A 21,645-nucleotide genomic window follows, 5' to 3' on the forward strand; every position below is an offset into this window, starting at 1 on the left:
ACGTGCTGCAGTGCTGGACTCCCAGACACTGGCTGCACGGCCCTTGCTCATGTGGTCCTCTGGTATGTCCAGGTACAGTTATTGTGCCAAGGACCGAGGACCTTGTGGGCATCTCCGGGCAGGTGGCGGGAGCAGGGAAGCAATCCCAGCTCAGAGTGCTCCTGCAGGCCCCTCCTCTGGGAGTCCCCAGCAAGGGCAGAGACGGCCAGCCAGGAGCACGTGGGGGCTCACCTGGCCCTGCTCGGCCAGCGCCTTCTCCAGGTCCTCCACCCGGGCCTGCGCTCGCTGCATGTCTGCTTGGAGCTGCTCACGAGTCTGTAGAACGGGAGGAGAGACACATCAGACTTTCTCTAACGGCCAGGACAGGCAAACGGCTGGCGGGATGCAGGTCAGAGGACTCTGCCTCCGGAGAGGCTACCCGAGTGTGGCTGTCCCCTCCCTTGAGGCGGTATCCAAGAAAGGAGGGGCTGTGAGGCCATGTGAGACACATGCTGTTCGTAACCGACTGGGAGCACATGAGGCAAGGCCCTCGCTCCCTGGGCAGGATGGCCCAGACTGTCGGTGCTGGGTGCTGGCTGCTGACCAGGGTTTCAGCCTCCCCTGGGGGCACACAGCACACTAGGAGGCTTCCGAGCGGATCTGCTACTGCCCCCCACAATGCTGCTACTCCCCCCATGGGGCCTCTGCTGGCCCCTGGGTTCGCTGTCCCTCCTGCCCCTTCCTCACCCTACTCTCCCAAAACTGTCCTTTGATTTATAGGTCAGTTTCCTGGAACGTGAAATTCCTCCCAAGTGCCAACCAGGTGGCAGCCAGACTTAAACGGCTCTCCCTTGGTTTACTTGGGTCTCTCATGGTCCAAACCATGGGCATTTTACCCCAGAGCCTGCCATGCTCTCTCTTTGTGCAGCTTCTGGGGAAATTGATGTGTTTGGGGCAGCCAAGCAGAGAGGCGGAGATCTACCACCCTGTGAGGTTCCACAAGCTCTGTCCCCAGCCTTAGGACAATTCAGACAGAGACATTTTCCTTTCTCCAAGGATCATGCAAAAAATAAATCCAAAAACTGCAAGAAGGAATGTTCAATGTCCCCCTTTATGTGATAAATGGCCTGTCCACCTCATTTCTGCTTCTCAAAGCAGAGGCGGGGAATTCCGACAGGCATTCCTCCCCAGGCAGCCTGGTGCCAGCGCTGCCCATGGAGACCAGCAGAGGATGCCCACCAGCCCCTTCCAGTCTTTCTGGATGCCACTGACCCACCCTGGGTATGCCCAGGCAAGGTGGACAGGAGGGGCCCTGCTGCTCGGCAGGTTTGCCTGGCCAAGCACAGGGCAAAGGAAGGCCGGTGCTTGAGCTCAAGGCTTGTTGGATGAATGTAGTCTTGGCAAACTTAAGGAGAACTGAGTCCAAATGCTGCCCGTTCACCCCTGAGCGTCCCAGCCATGGGAGCTCCCAAGGGCATCAGACAGGTTTGGGTGAAAGCGACCTCATCTCAGGAGCTGCAGGCCCCCGGGTGCTGCCCCTGACAGGACAAGAAAAGCCACACCTGTGCTGGCTCCACGCGGCCAGTCTGCCCCCGCCCAGATGACCCAGCCACTGGCTCCACAAACACTGGTGTCTAGTGGCCTCACTAGTGGGCATCACCCGGGACCCAAAGCAACTGTGGGCAAGAAGGGGCTTGGCCCCAAAGTCTGGGCAGGCAAAGTGCCCCTGCCAAGGCCTCAGGGGCAAGTGGGAGAAGCCAAGTGGAGCCCAGCCGCGGAGTAGAAGTCATTTAGACCTTAACTTCTCGCTCTGCGTCCAGTGTCCCTCCGACCTGCTCCTGCAGCAAGGCGTATGCTCGCTGCAGCGCCTGGTACTCCATGGTCAGCTGCCGGAACCTCAGCTCCGTCTCCTCCTTGGCCAGGCCCTGGAGAGGAGCAAGGGCAACACAAGCCCCCAGAGACACACATTAGCCCCAGCCCCCAGCCCCACCCCCAGCCAGGCACCTGCTCCTCCAGTGGGGAAGAAGGGAGGGCCGACTCTGGGGACCTAGACCTGTTTGGAGGAAGGTTTTCCTGGGAGGTGACCCCCGATGTCTGGGTAGACAGCGGGGCTGGCAGGGCTGAGCCAGGTGAGCCTCAGGGGTTGTCCAGGGGCTCTGCCTGGTCTCCTACTTGCCAGCCAGTCTGCACTGACCCAGCAGACCCTCCATTATTGACCAGGACTGCACATGGCCCTGCTCTGCAGACATGTCCTGGGAACTGTGCTGTGCTTTGTGAGAGGGCCCCAGGGCCCCAGGTCACATGTCCCTCTCAGGCTGCCCACCCCAGGTCCGCCACCCAGGTCAGCCCACTCTGACCTGCCTGTCACCTAGGCTTACTCCTGACGTCACCTCCCAGGATGTGTCCTAGCTGCAGTGATACCTGCTGCCCCACAAAGAAGGCAGGAGTGGGTCCTCCCTCCTTCCCTCCTTCCCTCCCTTCCTTCCTTTCCTCTCTCCCTCCTTCCTCCCTCCCTCCTATCCTCCTTCCCTCCTTCCCTCCTTTCTTTCTTTCCTCTTCCCTTCCCTCTCCTTCCTCCCTTCCTCCCTCCTTCCCTCCCTCCCTCCTTTCCTCCTTTCCTCCTTTCCTCCCTCCCTCCTTTCCTCCCTCTCTCCTTCCTTTCCTCTCTCCCTCCTTCCTTCCTCCCTCCCTCCTTCCCTCCTTCTTTCCTTCCTCCTTCCTTTCCTCTCTCCCTCCTTCCTTCCTTCCTCCTTCCTTTCCTCTCTCCCTCCTTCCTTCCTCCCTCCCTCCCTCCTTCCCTCCTTCCTTCCTTCCTTCCTCCCTCCCTCCCTCCTTCCCTCCTTCCTTCCTTCCTTCCTTCCTCCCTCCCTCCTTCCCTCCCTCCTTTCTTTCCTTCCTCCTCCCTTCCCTCTCCTTCCCTCCTTCCCTCCTTTTTTCCTTCCTCCTCCCTTCTCTCTCCTTCCCTCCCTCCTTCCTACTTCCTTCCCCCCCCCCCTCTCTCTCTCTTTCCTTTACATCAGATGTTTCTGCTGTAGCCTTGAAGGAGTCCCAGTGGACGCCAAGGCTCGCAGCGTGGGCCCTGTCCAGGAGTGACCAAGCCCAGAAGCCCTGCCCAGCCCCAGCCCGCTGCCCCAGGCTTTCCAGCAGTGGTCTGCTCCGACAACTGGTTTTCTGAGCAGGCTCATGGCCTTTGGTTCATCCTCCAGGATCTTCCAGGGAAGGCCCCCGTGGCCTTTACCAGGTCCACTACCTGCTCTCCACAGCTCCAGGGGCTGGGCCAGTTGGACAAACACTAGCTTATGCCCTGGGACTGAGCTGGCTGCTGGACTCCAGGGCAGCCACCATTCTGCAAGCCAGGCTGTCAGGAGCTGTTTTTACCAGGAAGAAAGCTCTTCACAGTGTCTCTAAGGGCCTGGGTCCTGGCACAGGGTGACCTCCTGGGAGGCCCTCTTGGGAGGAGCTCAAGATCAAGGATGTGAGGAAGTGTGACTGGGCGTCAGTGACCGCAGGGAGTGACCCTCAGCCACCATGCAGCCAAACCAAGTTCGGGGTTTCTCACTGCACAAGAGCAGGGGCTGCCGGGGCTGGACCAGGAGGCCTATCCAGAGGGCGGGCCTGGCCCCGGGTCCCACCCGTCGCCAGCCTCAGGCCCAGGCTGCCCGGGAGCCGCTGTGGGAGACTCACGGTACCTCCTCTAGGTCGTCGTCAGGAGTGCACGGGGTCTGGTCTGTCCTGTCAGTTTGGTAAGAGATGGAAGAGCCGTCGGACTCCAGGGACGCTTCTTCATCATACCCAAAGAAGGTCTCCACCACCACCGGCTGCTGGCCAAAAGGCAAGGCGTTGGCGCAGACCCAGGCCAGCGCTCGGCCAGCAGCCCCCAGCCCCTCCCGCCCTCCCCACAGCCCCACCTGCAGTGCTCTCCCACATCTATCCCAGGCCACCCTGGAGGGGCCCACTGGGCTGTCCTACTTCTGGCCAAGACGCCGACCAGGTATGAGTGCGCCATCTTGGTGCACCCAGAAGGTACTGGCAGAGGGTGGAATGTAGATGTCCAGGAGGCTGACAGTTGAGCCACTCCTGGACTTGGCCTCTGAACTTGACCCCTGCCAGTAGCAAGCACTTGCCCTGACATGCGGTGCCCTTTCCAGTCCATGACAGAGGGTGTGAACAAGGGCCGGTCCTCCACCAGCTAGGTTGAGAAGCCCTGCCTTCAGGGACCCCCAACTTGCCCTCCTTCTGGACTTCCGAAACCCTGGCTTTAGACAATGCGGACTTCAGAAGCCACCTCCTCTCACCTGCACACAGGGACCCTGCCTTCCTTGTCTGTCCTGGTCAATGTAATGGCCACGGTGGCCACCGGGTTTCTGATGACCTCTCACCTGCACACAGAGACCCTGCCTTCCTTGTCTGTTCTGGTCAATGTAATGGCCATGGTGGCCACCGGGTCTCTGATGAGTCCACGGCCAGACCTTCCAGGAAAGTTCCTCCCTGGGCTCCAGGGCCACCAGTGGCCCCAAGGACCATGGTGGCTCTTCCCTCCCCGCACTTGCATTCTCCGGCTCCAGCTGAGCAGGGCTGTGCTAGTTCCTCTCCCTTGACCAGCCGCCGCTCCAGCTGAGCCACCAACTGACACTGGCGGCTAGGCCCTGGCCTCTCTGGGAAAGGACTTCCCTGTACCCCAGTCTTTCCCAGATCCTCCACTGAAATATCCACAAGTGGGCAAACTTGACGAGCACAGACTTGAGGTTCTTGCTTTATTTCCAGCCCTTGTGTCACCAGTGGTCCTCTGGATGTCTGTGCCCTGACACTCCACCTCAATCCTCCTGGGTCCAGGCAGCCTCTGGACGCTCCTCCTGCTAACCCACCCCGCCCATGCCACAGGAACATCTTGCTGTTCCAGATCATGGCTGGTCGGTGACTACCACAAGCTGGGGTCCTCCGGCTTCACTTAGGTCCCCTGTCATCCCAGCCCCTCCTGCCGACTTCCTGGTTTCCCTCCTGCTTCTCACAGAGGCACCAAGACAGCAGGGGCAGCAGGTGGGGCCTCTGGACAATCCCTGAGCTTCCTGCAGTGATCCAGGAGAGAGGCCAGCAGCCTCCTCCCTTCCTGGGCCTTTCCAGGGCCAGGTGAGCCACGGCTGTGGCTGGGAACACTGAAGTGGCCAGGCAGGGGCCACCGAGTGTTTAAAAACAACCCAGCTGCAGCTCAGAGAAAGCTGAATGAAAAATCACCAGCATATCGAGAAGGGTCCCACTCCAGAAAGTTCCCCCAGGGCTTTGAACTTCCTAGGGCTGCAGTGCTGGGGGGCTTGTGTGCAGCTGTGGGCACAGCCTACTGCAGCCTGCATAAGCTGCCAGGGGACACTTAATGCTGGGGCAGGCCCAGGAGGGGTGCATGGCCCAGCGAGGACGGGGGCAGCAGGCCGGCTGTCCTCGGAGCTGTGTGCCCCATGCCAACACGGATTCAGTCTCCTGTTCCAGGCAGGGAAGACACTGGGGTGGGGGGCTGAGCCGTTGAGCTGAGCCTGTGCACAGACCAGGCACGTGCTGACCTTGTGAACTGCCAAATTACAGCTTCTGGACCAGATTCACCAGCCTCTGCCAAGCTATGAAAGCAGCCATGTCCTGAGCCGCCCTGGCCCCCACGCGCACAGGAGTCTTAGTTCTGGGCCAGGCTCTCAGGCCACAAGCAGAGTATTTACTTTGAATCCTATTTGGTCATTTCTGATTGACAATTTTGAGAAGGAATAAAAGTGTTTTCTTTCCCTTTGTAAAGGAAGGGACTCTCTCCCAAGAGCTTTTCAGCACAAGCAAGCACACACGCATGCACACACCAGCACGCACGCACACACACTGCTTCTTTACCTTGGGGAGTTTTGCCATTTTCTTTCTCTGCTTCCGAAACCTTAAAAGCTTATCGCGCTCCTGCAAAAACCAGTTGGAGAGGTTTTTAGGTAGGTGCCAGTTCCACCAGCTTCTTGAAGGGCCACGTCATCATCGTGACGTGGTCTCAACATGGTAACTGTTCCTGGGACATAAACACAAGGTATCTGCGCAGGAGCCTGGGGGCCCCTTCTCCACCAGCCTGAGATGAGTGAGTCCCCACTTAGGTGAGCTCTGCGCTCAGGAGCCACCAGGCCCCTCAGGTTGCATGGTAGGGACCGTGTGGGGGAGGGGAAGAAGGCGCTGTTCCCGGTCCTTCCGCTCTGCAGAACGCCCCCTGGAGGCTGTGAGCAGCTTCAGCCCTGGTACTTACCAGCACACTCTTCACGTAGCCAGCAGTCTCGAGGGTCTAGAAGGAAAATGGCAGGTTTGGAACTGAAGGTGCCGACTTGCTCCTACAGAGCCCAGAGGAGGCGGGTCCTGAACCCTGGCCTGAGAGCAAGGTTCTGCCCCAATTGTCCTCCCTCCTTTCCAAAGCTGGTCCCAGAGGCTCCCTGAGCCCGCGCAGCCCCAGGAGCCTCTGTCCAAGGTGGCTGAGCCTTTCACTCCCTGGCAGCTGGACAAAGCCCTTCTGGAAGTTGCGGTATTGGACGTATACTTGTGACTTATCAAGATTTCAACCTCTTCCTGTTCCCCCATAAATTATTACTGTCGTTCACACTGATGAGCATTTGTAATTGAGTGAGAAAAGGACTCAGGCAGGTCAGGGAAGGCTGTCTTGGGGAGACCACACCCCACAGCCCATGGACTTTGGAGATGGCCTTAGGCGTTGCCTAGGACGGGCCAGTGGCCGAGAGGCACAGCTGTCCTGCTGCTTGCTGACCAAGGCAGCTCGCTGGGAATGCTCTCAGCATGGAGTCTGCCAGAGCCCACAAGAGGCAGAGCCGCCCCAGTCAGAGTAAGAGGAGGGCTTCCTGCAGCACTGTTTGCAGACCTGTGCTGAGGTGAGGGGAGCCCAGGAGAGAGCAGGGGAGGGGCTGCGTGGTGGTCCCTAAGAGACGCATCCACAGTTCCATCCTCACTAACTGGGCATGGGAACTGATCTGGAAACAGGGTCTCGGGTGTGATTAAGTTAAAGATGATCTCAGTGTGGATGGGGGTGGGCTCCAACCCAGTGACGCTGTGGCTGTGAGAGGAGAGGAGAAGATTCAAATAAGACACGGGGCCACAGGAAGAATCAGGCAGAGGCTGGAATGAGGTGGTCACAAGCCAAGGAAGGCCAGGACCCTGGAGGTGGCCAAAGGAAAAGAGCAGACCCTTCCCAGGCCCTGGAGGGAGCCCAGCCCTGCCCACACCTTGACTGAGGCCGGTGGCCTCCCTTGGGAACGGGGAGAGGGAGTTGTGTGGTCTGGAGCCTCAGGGCTATCAAGGCTTGTGAGTGACAGAGGCGGTGCTGCGGCCTGGAACCCTGAGCTGGGGGAGGGGGGGGAGGAGCCCCAGGCACAGAGACCTACCTAGGGAGGGTCACCAGGACCAGTGACTAGTGGGGGATCCAGCCCAGGTGGCCCATGGCTGCTGCCAGCCTGGCCTCCCCTCCCACCGCCCCAGGGGCAGGGTGGGCAGGATGTGGTCACCTTGGAGAGCTCGTCAATGAGGTTCTGCTGCTCCACAATCTGAAGCTTCAGGAAGTCGACCTCCCTCTCACCCTGACTCTGATCCAGGTCATTTAGGGAGCTGGGTCTCCGGATGATCCCGGCTCTCTGCCTCTGCAACGCCAAGCAGGCCGCGTCACATGGCTGGGCCCCCCTCCCGAGCAGATCCCAGCCTGGCTCAGTGCTGGGGGGGCCTCCCCTTCCCAGGCTCACTGCTCTGTGCCAGGCCTGCTCCCCCTGGGGCCCCAGGTCCTTGCTACCTATACCCAGGGTTTTCAGAGTCAGAGCTTGCTTACTAAGCCCCTGGGGTCAGGATGTACAGACAGGCCCAGGGGAGGGGGCATGTGATGGCCTGGTGGCTTCCCGTGACCCCGCCCCTCCCTCCTGTGGCTGGTCCTCACCTGAGGCCTCTCTCCTGGGGTGGGCTCACTGGGGATCTGACCCAGGAATGCACATGGGGCTGCCCCGCCTGCTCCACTGCGTCCTTAGGCTATGGAGCAGAGTGGAGCGTTGCCAGTAGCTGGCACAGCTGCCCCTGCAGACCTAGGGGCCTTACCATCTCTATGTTCTCCTGGGTGACGAATTTCAGCTTGCTTTCTATTCTCCGTAAAGTGTGAGACAAGTCCTCATTTTTCCGAGTAAGGCGTTTGTTTTTATCCAACAATGGCTTGTACTGACTCTCTGCTTCCCTTAAACGCTTTAACTGCAAGAGAAGTTAATTATGTGATGTTTTACGTAACTGATGGCTGGACTCCATACAGCCAGCAAGAGGTCCAGATCGAATCCATGACATGACTGCAGCCCACCACGGTCATCCCTCTGTGTCCAGGGGGAATGGATCCAGGCCACATGGAAAACCCCAATCCACAGGTGCCCAAGTCCCTGGTAGAAAGCAGCGGTGTCTGCAGATACCCTAGGCACCTCCTGCTGCCTACGCCACATCATGTCTGGTTGTTGATGGTACCCAATGCAGAGCAGATGCTGTGAAAGTAGTTGTCATGTGGTCCTGTCTTGGGGACAGTGGTGAGGAGGAAGGCCTGCACCTGTCCAGTACAGAGCTGACTTTTAAAAACCCTCAGTCTGCAGGTGGATGGTACCTGTGGATGCAGAGCCTGTAAGCCCAGAGCCAACTTTGCAAGCCAACTGTGCTTGCAAAGAGGAAAGTTTCCGGCTCTAGGGGGAGTCCCTAGCTGACGGCTGCCCTCCACCCACCCAGTGCCCAGGCGAGCTGAGGCATCCATTCTACAGACGGGAATAAGGTTGAAGGCCAGCAGTCTGGGCCAAGGCTCTGCTTGCCCATAAGAACTGTGGTCACCCCCTGCCCCTGAGCATCCACACAGCTCACACACCCTCTGAGCTGAAGATTTATGGTGAGGATGACAGCTAAGACAGTGGCCTCTCCCACCCCAGATCATGTGCAGAGTTCAGGGTACTTCTGCCCCAGGACACAGAGTAGGGTTGGCCAACCAGCATGCGGGAGCCAAAGGTGGACAGGCCAAGGGGCCCAGTGGCAAGGCCAGCTGTCACCACTTGCCCTTTCCACAGGGACTGTGGAAGTGGACCCCGCCTCTCCCCATGCAGCCACAGTCCCACAAGGTCCAGAACCGTCCCTGTTGGGCACGCACCAGCTCGTTCCTCTCCTCCGACAACAGGGCGTTGCGATCCTCCAGCTTACGGATGATGGCACTTAACTCTGCGATTTTGAGCTGAAAGCGCCGGGCATCCTTTTCATCCAACTGCTGTTCCTAAAACAAAGATCAACTGCAAACAACTGTTCCCTGCACACAGCACCTCGCGAATCGCAGCACCCTGGACGCCTCGGCCGCCTGCTCTTCCACACAGCGGCTGGCGGGTGGGTGTAGCCCAAGCTCTGCAAACTGCATGGGGGGACAGACGGAAGCGGGAATGTCTGGGGGTGTGCAAAAGTGGAGGGCGAGGGTGGGGACACACGTGGGGACACACGGGCAGGGACACACTGGTGGGACACACGGGCAAGACTAGCTGCATGCTCTCCTCCGGCCACTGCCTGCCGCACTTCAGAAGGGGTCTGCCCTGCCTGCCAGGTGGACAGCACGTTCTCGGGTGAGCAGAGGAAAAGACACTGCTGCAGACTTGGAAAAGCTGCTCTCCCAGGAAGTGTGCTCCCTCAGGTTGAGTCTCTAGAAGGCCACTTTCAAAACCACTGGAACTTCATTAAAAAGTCAGTGAAAACCTTTGCCTGAAGTTCTGGGCTCTCTGGAGCAGGAAGGGCTGGCTCTAATCAGTTAGACTGCGCTGCCCCCACGATGCTAGTCTCTAGTCTTGCCATGTCACTGTCCCAGGGCTGGCCCAACTTTAACAGTTTTGTCCTTGAGTCAAACAAAAGTATGTCCAGGGAGATACTGGACATGGTTTGAGTTCCTCAGTCAATGGGTGCAGGAGAGGCTAGGGACCAAAGGCCCAGAGGGGCCACGTGGAGGGTCCGTGGCATTAGATCCCCAGGATGTTGCAGGCCACTGTGGAGGGATCTGAATGAGGTGTGGCAATGAGAAGATGGGTGGCTTGCAGTCTGGGCATCTGCTGCTGGACCCATGCAGGTGGGCATTAGCAGCCCGAGGAGGAGCAGAAAACGTCATGGTCACATAAAAGCATGTGGGAGGATGGCTGGTGATGAGCACAAGGTCAGCCACGGGAGGCCCAGCCAGGGACTTGGCGGGCAGCAGCCAGAAGCCAGAGCAGCACCTGCTCAGAGCACCGCCTCTCCCACAGCCAAGGCAGGACCAGCGCCAGCAAAGCTGGTACTTTGGGATCCTTGGGGACCGGGGCCCAGGAGGGGACAAGCCAGAGCACCAGCGGTGTTGGGGAGGAAGGAAGAGGACAAACTGCCAGTCCTCCTGGGCAGAGCTGGACGAGCTGAGGGCCCCAGGGTCAAGAGAGTCTGGCTGGACTGGGCTCCGGACGCCCCAGGGAGCTCTGCAGGGCCGTGTGTCTGTACTCGGATCGGGCCAGGGCGAGGCCCGGGGGTGCTTACAGGGCTTCCCGAGTGGTCTGAGGCGTCTCCTGCACCGCTTGCATAAGGAAGTTCCCGTCTGGGGCTGCCCGGGTGCCGCTCAGCCTCTTTGGCCTGGGAAAGCTGCTCATCTAGAGCCTCTTTCTGCAGCTGCAGTCTCTGGGCATGCCCGGCTTGGACCCCTAACTCTCTCTCCAGCACGAAGACTGCTCTGTCTTTAAATTTTATCTCCTCCATCTACAAGGAGAACAGAACACAATCACACACGCAGACAGGGCACAGATCTGCAGTTACCATAGAAACAGGCAGGTTGGCATCAGCAGGGTCCCACCGTGACAGCCCTGCCAGTGTCTCGGCTCAGACAGACCATCCTGGACGAGAGCCAGTGCCTACTCCCCAGGCTGCTGCACACAGCCCTTCCAGGGCCTCCTGGGGTCAGCTGGCTGGCCCCAAGCTGCTCTGGCATCTGTGGCCCCTGTGCCCCCTGTGCCAGGCCAGGGTCACCCAGCAAGACTCCAGTCCCCTGCTGTCCTGGGTGTCCACAGGGATGGGCCTACCTGGCAGGTTAGTGGAGCCACCTCCTGGCCCTGCCTCCCTCTGTGCTTTGAGCGGAGCAGGGTTATGCCCGACTCACACACACCTGCCAGTAGGAGGTACGATGGGAGAGGGTGTTTGGAAAGACCCTGACTCAAAACAAAACACAAAACGCACTGGGGATGTAGCTCAGTGGTTAAGCGCCCCTGCGTTAAGTCCCTGGTACAAATAGGAAAAGGTCAGGGAGAGGGTGGCCATGTAGGTAGGTAGAAGGCCTGGCCTGAGAGTTCTCAGGGCAGCCTGCCACCCTGGACGCGCTCACCAACCCGGAGAGGCCACAAGCTAGGGAGGGCTGGGTGGTGTGTGGGAGGCACTGCGGCCATCCCTGTTCTGTCCTGGATCTCAGTGCTCCATGCTCACAGCTGTTTGCAGGAAAAGCTGTTTCCTATGAATCCTACTGAAAGCTGAGGCTGGGGGTGGGCGGCATCTGGACAGGCAGGCTCCAGGAGGTCTGACCCGCTCAGGTCCCACCTGCTGGGAGGGTCCGAAGCCCTCCCTACATTCCCCAAGGAGCAGCATTCTTTGTGCCCACCCTACAAATAGCAGCAAGAAACCCCCTGGACATGGCCACCAGCTGACCCTGAGGCCTTCACCTGAGCTGCCCCAGGAACATGCTTGGTCCAGGTGGAAAGTGGGAGCCAATGTAGATGGCACTAGATTTATAAGATGATGTCTTGGGTTTAAAACATTATTTTCAAATGACTGAGCAGAGCAGGGCATCTGGCTGGGTCAGCCACCTGCTGAAGTCTGCGTAGAAACAGAAGAGGCATCTCATCGGCCCAGATCACAAATTCAGGCAAGCCAGGAGCAGAACCGAGAAAAAGAGGCCTTAATTGCCAAATTCCCACTTCCTGGAGCATGTGGTGGTGCAGGAGGAAAAAGCTCAGTCATTAGGGAAACAAAGAGGCCAGGGACAGGAAAATCTTATTAACGACGGCTGTGCCTGCGGCCTGGCACCCACACACCAGCGTTTACAGAAACAGGAGAGGGAGTGTCTCTGCAGCCTCCGGGCCTGAGGGGCAAGGTGGGCAGCTGGCAGACCTGTCTGCCAGCTCACCAGGCCGCAGGGTAGGCGACTGCCCGTGGGAAGCGCTAAGATGCCCCATCAAGGAGTGTGGGACAGCACTGTCTCACAGGCACAGGATGCTTACCAGGGGGTACCAGAGGGGCCTCCCAAAGCTGCAGGTCTCGAGCCAAGCTTGCTCAGCCCTGAACATGCGTATCTACGTCTTCTGCTCCAAAGGTCTGTTTCTGCGGGGGGCCTGGCCCAGCCTAATTAAGATGCTCCGTGGAGCTGGTGGCTCCCCTCACTCACAGAGGGCTTCTTCCAGCCCAGCGACATGTTCAAACACGGGCACCACACCCACCCCGAGCCCAGGGAGCTGCAGCAGACGGCCTAGGACCCCGGGGCCTGCTGCCCACATGCAGACCCACAGTGCATGCGTGGTTGTCTTCCTGCAAGGGGGTGACCCCGTGTCCTCATGCAGGCGGAGGCTCTGACATGCTGTCCCCTCATGCAGGCTGTGGAGACCAGAAGGCAGTGCCCAGTCCCTACCCCACCCACACCCATGCAAAGAGCCCCACCAAGCCCCGGACTGAGGGCTCCCCAGACACAGACCTCCAAACTGAAAATGGGGAGTTCTGGTAACCAGATGAGCTGGTCCCCACCACACAGTCTTGTCTAGATGCTACAGAAGTTCCAAATCGCCCAGTGCCCTCTCCTGCCCCTGTCCCGTCTGTCTCCTCACCTCTACGAGAGTTGGTCGTAAACAAGATCAGATCTCCTGGCTCCCAGGAGGGAAACACCTCCCAGGATAAGAGGACAATCCAGATTCCTACTGAGTCTGTTGACTGCCCTCTGAGTCACCTCTGCCAACCCAGCACCCCACACTGTCCCCCCCTCGCAGGTGCAGTGGGCATCTGGAAACCAGCAGAGGTTCCTTGTGACGGCAGGTCCCCAGGGAAGGGGTGTGCAGAAGGGCCTGAGTGGGGAGGATGGTCCTCGCCCAGGAGAGAAATGGCCCTCCCCGCCTAACCCGCCCTCCCCTTCAAGCTCAGAGCACAGTGCTTCTTAGCAGGTGGCCCTGGGGAGCTCAGCATCAGAGCCTCCTGGGCCCTGTGGACAGCGGATCCCTGGCCATCGCCCTGGCCCCCTGTGGACAGTGGATCCCTGGCCATCGCCCTGGGCCCCTGTGGACAGCGGATCCCTGGCCATTGCCCTGGCCCCCTGTGGACAGCGGAGCCCTGGCCATCGCCCTGGGCCCCTGTGGACAGCGGATCCCTGGCCATCGCCCTGGGCCCCTGTGGACAGCGGATCCCTGGACACCCCCCAAGTATAGAACTAGAGCCGGTAGCTGGAGTGGGGGGAAGGTAGCCCTGCCTGAGCTCGCTTGCCAACGGTGAGGCCCCTGACACGAGGCAGCCATGCCCTGCAGTGCTGAGCCCCCTGCACACGTGTCCCCTCAGTGACCAATGAGTACTTGCCTGTCCAGACACATCACCAACCCCGCTGGGGCTCTCCTCTCCTGGGCTGACTGCACTGACCATGCTTCAGTGCCAAACCAGGCACCTGCCTGAGCCACCAGTGGAGCCTGTCGGACCCCACACCAAGTGTCCTGAGAAGAGGGTAGGAGTCTGGTCCCCCAAAGCCTCCTGGCCTAGGCAGTAGGCCCTCAGCTATAACAGCAGTGGCTCACCCACCTTCTTCTTCAGAGGGGTCTGCATCTTGGGGGACCTTCCTGCCCACAAACTCTCCACAGGTCACCTGAACACATATGTGTCTGTGCTCTAGAGAAGGTTGTCGCTCACCAGTGGGTGTGTTGGAGAAGAGGAAGAACCTAGTGTGTTTTCCATGTGGGGCTCATTTTCCCAGAGAAAGGGTCCTGGAAGGGCCTGATGAGATGAACAGAGCCGGAAGGAGGCTCGTCACCCTGGACGTAAGGGCCGAGATTAGGAGGGGACCTGGGAAAAAATACACCCAGGTGAGACCGAGAGTCTGGTACTATCCAAGGTCTGGCCCAGAAAGCACAGGCCCAGAGGGGTTGGCTGGACCGTCCCAGGCGAAGACGCCAGAATAAACAGGTGCTTCAGCCTCCTGCACTCCCAGAGGGGCTGAGAGTTGGTAAACGGGGACATGGCTCCAGCCCAAGGTGAGGAGCCCATGTCCCCCGTGTCCCAGAGATGCACCAAGGTCTGCTCCATGTCTGAGAATTAACTAAAGAGAATGCCGAAGTCCCCTCAACCTGGGTGATCTGCCAACCTGTGGAGAAGAGTGGCTCCCAAACCTCGTCTCCCACTAGAACCGTCCAGGAAGCTTTCAAAAAAATATCGATGGTCAGAAGATTCTGGTTTCGGACATGATGGAGTCGTTGGCCAAGACCCACCTATGCAATGAGCAACTCTAGGAGTTAACAAGATCAACCAGACAAGGCAGGTGCCAGAGCCGGGGGCAGGTGAGGAGAGCCCTCCCTGATTCCCCAGAGGCATCCTCTCTGCCTCTCTCCTGGGAACAGAGCCAAGCAGAAAAGAGAAGCTTCTTGGGACAGGAAACCCAGACCCGCTGCTGGGACCCAGATCATCGGGTACTGGGGACAAGGAGGTGGCAGGAAAGTAGCTCCAACAGCTGAGTAGACTTTCCCTGAGACCCATGGTCAATTCTAGGCTTGCACGTGTCAGGCAAGACCCCTGGGGGCCTTGTAGAAACCCTTCCTGACAGGGCAGGGGATGTAGCTCAGTTGGTAGAGTGCTTGCCTTGCATGCATAAGGCCCTGGGTTCAACCCCCAGCACCGCCAAAAAAGAAAAAGAAAGAAAGAAAACACTTTCTGAGAGAAATGTCAGGGGTGGCATGGTGCTGGGGAGACTTAACTCAATCCCGGACCCAGTTGGAGACCTGGTGAGCATCCAGGCCTTCAGCAGAGACCCTGAGAGGCCACGCTGCAAAGCCAGGACAATGTCCTGTGATACGAACTCTGCTGTGAGAGAAGACAGGGCTGACATGGATCTACCCTAACACCACAAAGCCTCCGCCAAACCTCACAAGATCCAAGTACTCTGCTGCTGATCTAACCATCTGCCAGGACATAGCTCAACGTTCTTTGGAAAATGACCATAGACCCTACCACACATCACCCACAGTGTCAAAACACAACAGAAAATTACAAGACTGGTGAAGAGTCATGAAAAAGCAACCAACAACGGAGATAAAACAGTCAATAGAAGCAGACCAGAGATAACCAGAGTTCTCCAATTAGAACTTAGAAATAATTGTGATTAGCGGAAGTAGACCCAAGGATGGCTGGAATATTGGTCAGCAAATAAGAACTTTAAAATTCATTGTGGGCGGTACACTAAAAATAATCAATATGACCAGACATTAAAAGATCTTTCTCATAGAGGAAGAAAACGGATAAAGACAGTAATTCAAATAAGAATTAGAATCTATCAAAAATAATTAAACAGACAACAAAATTCAAACATCTCATTTCTAAAATTAAAAATTAATTTCTAAGGTTTAAAAGTAGGCTGGACACAGTAGAATCATAAACCAAAAATAAAACAATAGAAAATATCCAAGAGACCCAGAAGGAACAAACAGAAAACTTAAGAAGAATCGAGTTCGAGGGAGATGTGGGAACCAGTTGTCTAAGTCACGGGCGATGGAGTCCCAGAAGGGGAAGGAGAAGAAATCGGTGACTAAGTAATGGTCAGGGGTCCCCACCTGTGCAGAAAGACATCGCTTCATGTTCCAGAAACTTGGCCACCCCCCCAAAAAAGGAAAGAAAAACACAGGCAGCATCCTGGTGACACTGGTGGAGACTGAGGCGTCTCCAGGGCTGACAGGAAGGACGCCGTCCTGCGGCTGACTGCGGGAGCAGAGCTTCTCCTGGGGGGACTCCAGGGCAGCATCCACGGGTGCTGGGGGCTGGCTTCCCACAGGAGGGCAAACACAGACACCCCGGACAAACGACACCTGCGAGAAGCTCCCGTGGACCCAGCCCACAGCAGGGAAGTCCAAGCACGGTTTCACAGGCCCAGGGCAAAGGGCCCAGAGGAGAGCCAGGAGCAAGACCTGAGTGGACAGGGAAGACGGTGGACAGCTCGCAGGAGCACGGAGACCGTTTCTCTGGGGTGTTCATCATGGGAACAAGTGAAACACGTGCACTAACGGAGAAAGAGTCGGGCAAATGGGCTGAGCAAGGGCTGTGACGGGGCACTTGCGCCCAGGGCTCAGGTAAAAGGGCTGACTGGGCTAGAGGAGGATCAGGGGTACGTGTTCAGCTGGTCTAAACTTTATATGGAAAGTAAAAACAGTCCTGAGTAGCAGAAGGAACAAACCTGGAAAGCCTCCGCCTGCTTCAGAGTGGCGGAATTCAGGCCTGTGCGCCAGGTGCAGGTAGGAAGAGCAGCCCACAGAACCGGACCATCAGAACCGACCCACGTGTGCACTTGTGTGATACGTGACACAAGTGCAGCCAGGATTCTGTGGGGAAAGGACAGTCTTTCCAAACAGGGTCCTGTAACAGCTGGGCATTCACCTGGCAGGTCAGGGACGCCTGCCCCTACCACACACCGTTCACAAAGGCTAACGCAGATGGATCACAGAACCGAACCTTGAGAAAAGAACGGTCACGCGCCCAGAAGACCATGCAGGGGAGCTCCGTGACCTTGGGTGACAGAGGATTTTAAACAGGAGGCACATGCAGTTGCAGGGATCTGGCAAACTGGACTTCCTCGACGTCAAGGGATGTTGGGTCACTCACAGGCCGCGCACACCCAACAGTGGCCTTTCACCCCAGAGGCTCCTCACGTTCCAGCCAGAAATGGGCCGGCTAGGGGACGAAGGCATCACAGGGCCTGCAGGATGGTGCGCTCTTCTTGGGGACCAGCGGGAAAGAGGAGCCTGCCCTCGGAGGCGGGTGGGATGCCGTCCACCTCCCTGGGAACTGCAGAGTCCCCTCTGGTGGTCACTTGCCTACCTACAGCCCGACATGCTCCAGTGGCAATGGGTGGCAGACAGGAGATCTGCGGCCACCCCAGGATGACAGGAGTGCTCCAGCAGCCCAGGCCAGGACAGCCTGAGCACCCTTCACAGAAGAAGAGACAGACACAGACCATCCCTGCAAGCCCCTGCGGGGTGTGGCCCCGGCTCTGGGCCAGGCCAGGGCAGGCCAAGCTGCGACAGCGGGGGCCTTGGCTGACGTGTTCCATGGTGGTGGTGACACAGGTGACACTGCCAAAGCTCACCAGCATCTCCTTTGAACTTGTGTCCTCGGCTTCCACAGAGAGGGGATGATCTAATCCTGCTCCTAGGCCTCGTCCTCGGGTTCAGTGTGTCCTAAGCAGCCGAAGCACAGAGGTTTTCAAAAGCTCTCCATTTTCCCCAGGGTGTCCCAGGCAGAGGCCTCAGTGTCCCCCTGGGGCCTGGCACCAGCAGACGGGTTCTCCTCAGGGAGGCCTTAACCTGGGACCCTCCTCGCCTAGCACAGCTCAGGACACCTGACTCGGCAAACTCTGTTCCCCAGGAGCAAATAAACCAGCCAGGAGTGTGGCATGCAGCCATGGGGGCGGGGACTTGTGGTCAGAGATCAGGAGCAGCACTGGGAGCACCGCCCAGGAGACCCTGGGACTCAGCTGCTGTTGGGTCTGGAGGCACCATGTTTGAGAAGGAGCTTGGGCCAGACTCTGCCTGGGTCCCCGGGACAGAGAGGGCCATGGCCCCTACCTGGCCACTGCCTGAAGACCCTACTGGAAAGGCAAGGAGAGCCACCCACCCCCAGCAGCAGCACCTGGGGACAAACTGGTCTCCATAGCTGTCCTTGCGGGGTCACTGCTGCGCATCAGGTTCACATTAGCTAGCTGTCTCATCACCAGGGGACGGGGGATACAATAAATCACAGATTCTTAGGAGAAAGAGGAAATTGCTTTCTGCCTGTGATTCTTTATAGAATTTGTAACAAGAGCTGCTTGTACTTCAGCAAATGCATGGAGTGTGCGGTCATGGTGTGCCCAGCAAACTCCCCAGGTTCAGGAACAATACTGCACAGGTGCATGTGTGCCCCAGGTCCCCAGCGCAGCCTTGTCCTCACTGTGTCACAGGCTTACGCTCCAGGGGTGGTGGGTGGGGGTGAGCAGTCGCCCTGCCTGAGCTCACAGGGGACTCTGGGTGCAGCTGGCCAGCCTCTGCGGGTGTGGGGTCTCTGAAGCTCCCAGGGACCTGGCATCTGTGGGAGTTCTGAGCAGGACAGGAATCAGCTCAGGGGCTTCTGTGCCATCAAGGGGGCTGGGCAGCACAGGACCCCGGGCCCAAGAATGGCAGGCCACACCAGGGAGGTTGTGACCTCAGGGCTGTGTCCAAAAACCCAATCTGGGGCGTTTCAGTTCCCCCAGGGTGGAGAAGCAGCCTGACCCCTCAGTCCCCACCGACCTCTGGCAGGGTGGGGTGTCGCTGACCTGGATAAGCTGGGTGTCCAGCAGGAGCCTCCCACACTCCAGCAGCCCCAGGGCGCAGCCCCCACACCCAGCCCTGCCCTGGGTGCCTGTCCGGAGGTCCCTGCTGGCCACGTCCCACCTGCCTTCCTCCTTTCCCTCCACTCGGCTTCTCTCAGCCACGGTCCAGGCAGCACTTTGGGTCAGGGCAACCGAGGCCCTGCCGCTCTGACAGTGGGCAGGGCCGGGCTGGCCCAGGGGGACTTCCATTCACCAAATACTCACTCGGCACCTGCTGTAGGTGCCACAGCCTTAGCAGTCAACAAAAAAGACCCAAATTAAAGCAGAAACACGTTTCTGGCCCGGGTGGGGAGGCAGAAGTTCAAGTGACAGTACCAGCTTTGGGAGTCAGGAGCCCACTCCAGCTGCCCCAGGACCTGGTGGTCAGCTCCTTCTCCCACCCCTCCCTGGGCCAGCCAGTTAGCCCTGCCCCCTGGGGGGACATGGAGCTTAGTGCACTGTGCTCTGCCCTCGTGCCCGGGCTGTGGCAGGACTTCCGGGCTCTCCTGCCTCGGCGGCAGCCCCAAGGCCAGACTGGAGTGCTGCCCCTCCTGGGGCCAGGGCCTGTGTTCCCACACCCCGACTTGGAGCCCAACACCAGATGACCCAGGAGGGGGCCATGTCAGGTGGTGAAAGGTCCCAGGGCCATTGCTCCCTTGGGTGCTGACGGGGTCCTGGCCAGGAGACTGCTGGGCCTTGAGCCACCCCAGGATGGCGAGGGCTGGGGGTGCGCAGGTAGGTACAGGAAGGGTGACATCTTGCCTGGCCCTGAAAGGCACTAAGAGGGTCATGTCACAGCAGCCAAGGCCTGCCCTGGAGGGGGCCCCGAGGAGCCCAGTGCTCGCCTGGTGTAGGACCTGGATGCCCAGACGCCTCATGGTGCAGGTGAGCGGGGCAGGGCTGGCCAGGACCTGGGGACAGCCTTCCTCTGACTGCAGCTGCCTGGCAGGGCCTAGGGAGGCTGGGTCCTGCCCCTGGCAAAGGCCCGGCCAGCTGCCTGCACCCACCCTGCCGACTGCACCCTGCCTCTTCTCTGAGCCGGGCTCACCCTCAGACCCCTTCCCCCCACGGTCTCTGCTCCACCCGGCCTCAACTCCTGCTCAGGGCAGCTTCATGACAGACCTCCAGAAATGCCTCTGAGCTCCTGTCCCCACCAGGTCCCTCCTGCCCTGACCCCAGGCAGGGCAGCACTGCCATTCCTCCCTGCCGGGGGACCCCAGGCCAGCATGCACCACCACGCCCAGCTTCCAGTAGCGTTTACTTAGGAAGTCTGTATGGACGTCCACCGGGCCAAGAGGAAGCGGGGTCCTCCTGAGGCAGAAGAGCCAAGTGGACACTGGCCACTCTGGAAATCAGGGCGTCTCAGAGCTGGAACAGCTCAGGGACCTAGACAGCTCAGGCGAAGCCTTTGCTAGCCCTCGGCCTCACTGGCACCTGAGGTGGGGGCCTCAGGGGCCTCTGCAGGGGTGGGGGTGGGGGTAGGGGCGGGGTGGGGGGTGGGGGGACTAAATTTACACTCAGGTGTTAGAGGCCAGAATGTTCCCTCACAAATTAGAGACTGAGTGAGAAAACGTAAGAGGCCCCCAGGCCTCTATCCGCACCTCAGACCCCCTCCCGAATGCCGGCCTGCTGGGGCAGTGTCACAGAGCAGAGAGGGTCCTCTGTGGTGGGTCTTGGGCCTGTCTGCGAGGCCTGGGGTGACGCTGACTGGGCCTGTGGGTGACAGGACACGGTGACACGGACTGGCTGTCATTGCTGCCTGCACTGTGAAGCTCTTTGTCTTGCAGGCACTCTTTCTAGTACTTATTTTGGGCTTTTCATCATTTCATTTAAATCTGACAGAAGAAAATCAAATGAAATTTCAGACACAACTTGGTTGCATATTTATATAGGAGACATAAATAGACCCTCAATTAAAGTTTATCCTTGAACTGCTTGTTTTAAATCCACACAAAAATACCAAGAGTTAGTTTGGTTTGGGGTTCTGGGGATTGAAACCGGAAGTGCTTAACCCCGTGAGTGCTGAGCCACATCCCCAGACTTTTTTATTTTTTATTTTGGGACAGGGTCTCACTTAGGGTCTTGCTAAGTTGCTGAGGCTGGCCTTGAACTCGAGATCCTCCTGCTTCAGCCTCCTGAGCCACTGGGATTACTGGCATGCACCACCATGCCCAGCTTCCAATAGCGTTTATTTAGGAAGTTTTTAAGGAAGTCCACTGGGCCAAGAGGAAGCCGGGTCCTCCTGAGGCAGAAGAGCCAAGTGGACACTGGCCACTCTGGAAATCAGGGCGTCTCAGAGCTGGAACAGGTGGGGTTGCAGAGGGCTGGCGGTGTAAGACACTAGCAGAGGACGTGGTGTGCTGCGGCGGGGCCTGTGTCAGGGACACAGGGGCGCAGAGGACCAGGGCGGTGGGCAGAGACCTACTTAAACCTACTCAACGGCTCCACTACAAAAGCTTTTCTCAGCACACAGCAGGCACCGATCCTAAAGGAAAAGAGCACCAACTAGAGGACCTTAAATTTAAAACTTCAGGTCCCCAAATACTATCCTTAAGGAGGTGGAGAGACCGCTCAGAGCTACATGCACCCTGATGTAAATTTTGGGATCCGGTCCAGGCCTGCTAGAAAGGCCTGGGAGCTTTGGTAAGAGGAAGCCAGGGGTCCCCCAGGTAAGCAGACAGTGACGGGAGGGGACTCCGTAAATGCCATAACCAGCCTCCAAGTAGAAGGGAACGTGGCCCCAGTGGACCTCAGAGAGCAGACACTCCTGACAGTTAGATATCGGGGGGGGGGGACCAAACGGAAAACTAAACAGAGAAGTTAGAAGACAAACTCGAGGACATTTCCTAGAAAGCAGAACAAAACCCAGGTTGCAGAGAAAAGCCAAGAATGAAGCTGGAATTCAAAGGCCCAGCTCCTGACCAGGGGTTGGGGGACTGCGCAGGGACCCACTCTGTGCTTGGAATGGAGCCCTTGCTGCTCTGCCACTGAGGCTTCTGTTAAAAGGAGCATGGTTCTTCTTCCCCTCCCAAATTTCTAAGTGAATTTCCACCCGCCCTCTT

General features: G+C 58.5%; 1 protein-coding gene and 1 non-coding gene across 19 annotated transcripts in view; one reads left to right on the forward strand and one right to left on the reverse strand.

Moving 5' to 3' along the window:
- The window catches only part of Jakmip3 (Janus kinase and microtubule interacting protein 3), a 58,057-nt gene that overhangs the window by 33,245 nt on the left and 3,167 nt on the right, over positions 1-21,645 (reverse strand). For 6 of the 18 annotated variants that reach the window (XM_078023949.1, XM_078023933.1, XM_078023938.1 and 3 more), the window contains exons 2-10: positions 10,525-10,740; positions 9,140-9,259; positions 8,071-8,217; positions 7,497-7,628; positions 6,236-6,271; positions 5,845-5,904; positions 3,669-3,797; positions 1,776-1,904; positions 232-315 (exon numbers count right to left, since the gene is read on the reverse strand). In XM_078023949.1, the coding sequence (XP_077880075.1) occupies positions 232-315; positions 1,776-1,904; positions 3,669-3,797; positions 5,845-5,904; positions 6,236-6,271; positions 7,497-7,628; positions 8,071-8,217; positions 9,140-9,259; positions 10,525-10,740 (1,053 nt within the window). The remainder of the gene's footprint in view (positions 1-231; positions 316-1,775; positions 1,905-3,668; positions 3,798-5,844; positions 5,905-6,235; positions 6,272-7,496; positions 7,629-8,070; positions 8,218-9,139; positions 9,260-10,524; positions 10,741-21,645) is intronic. The other 12 variants (XM_078023973.1, XM_078023965.1, XM_078023995.1 and 9 more) reach the window with 4 other exon arrangements.
- Positions 14,817-14,889, forward strand: Trnaa-ugc (transfer RNA alanine (anticodon UGC)). The gene has a single exon. It is a non-coding gene; the product is annotated as a tRNA-Ala (tRNA).

The sequence above is a fragment of the Ictidomys tridecemlineatus genome, chromosome 1, assembly GCF_052094955.1.
Source record: "Ictidomys tridecemlineatus isolate mIctTri1 chromosome 1, mIctTri1.hap1, whole genome shotgun sequence".
Taxonomy (NCBI): Eukaryota; Metazoa; Chordata; class Mammalia; order Rodentia; family Sciuridae; genus Ictidomys; species Ictidomys tridecemlineatus.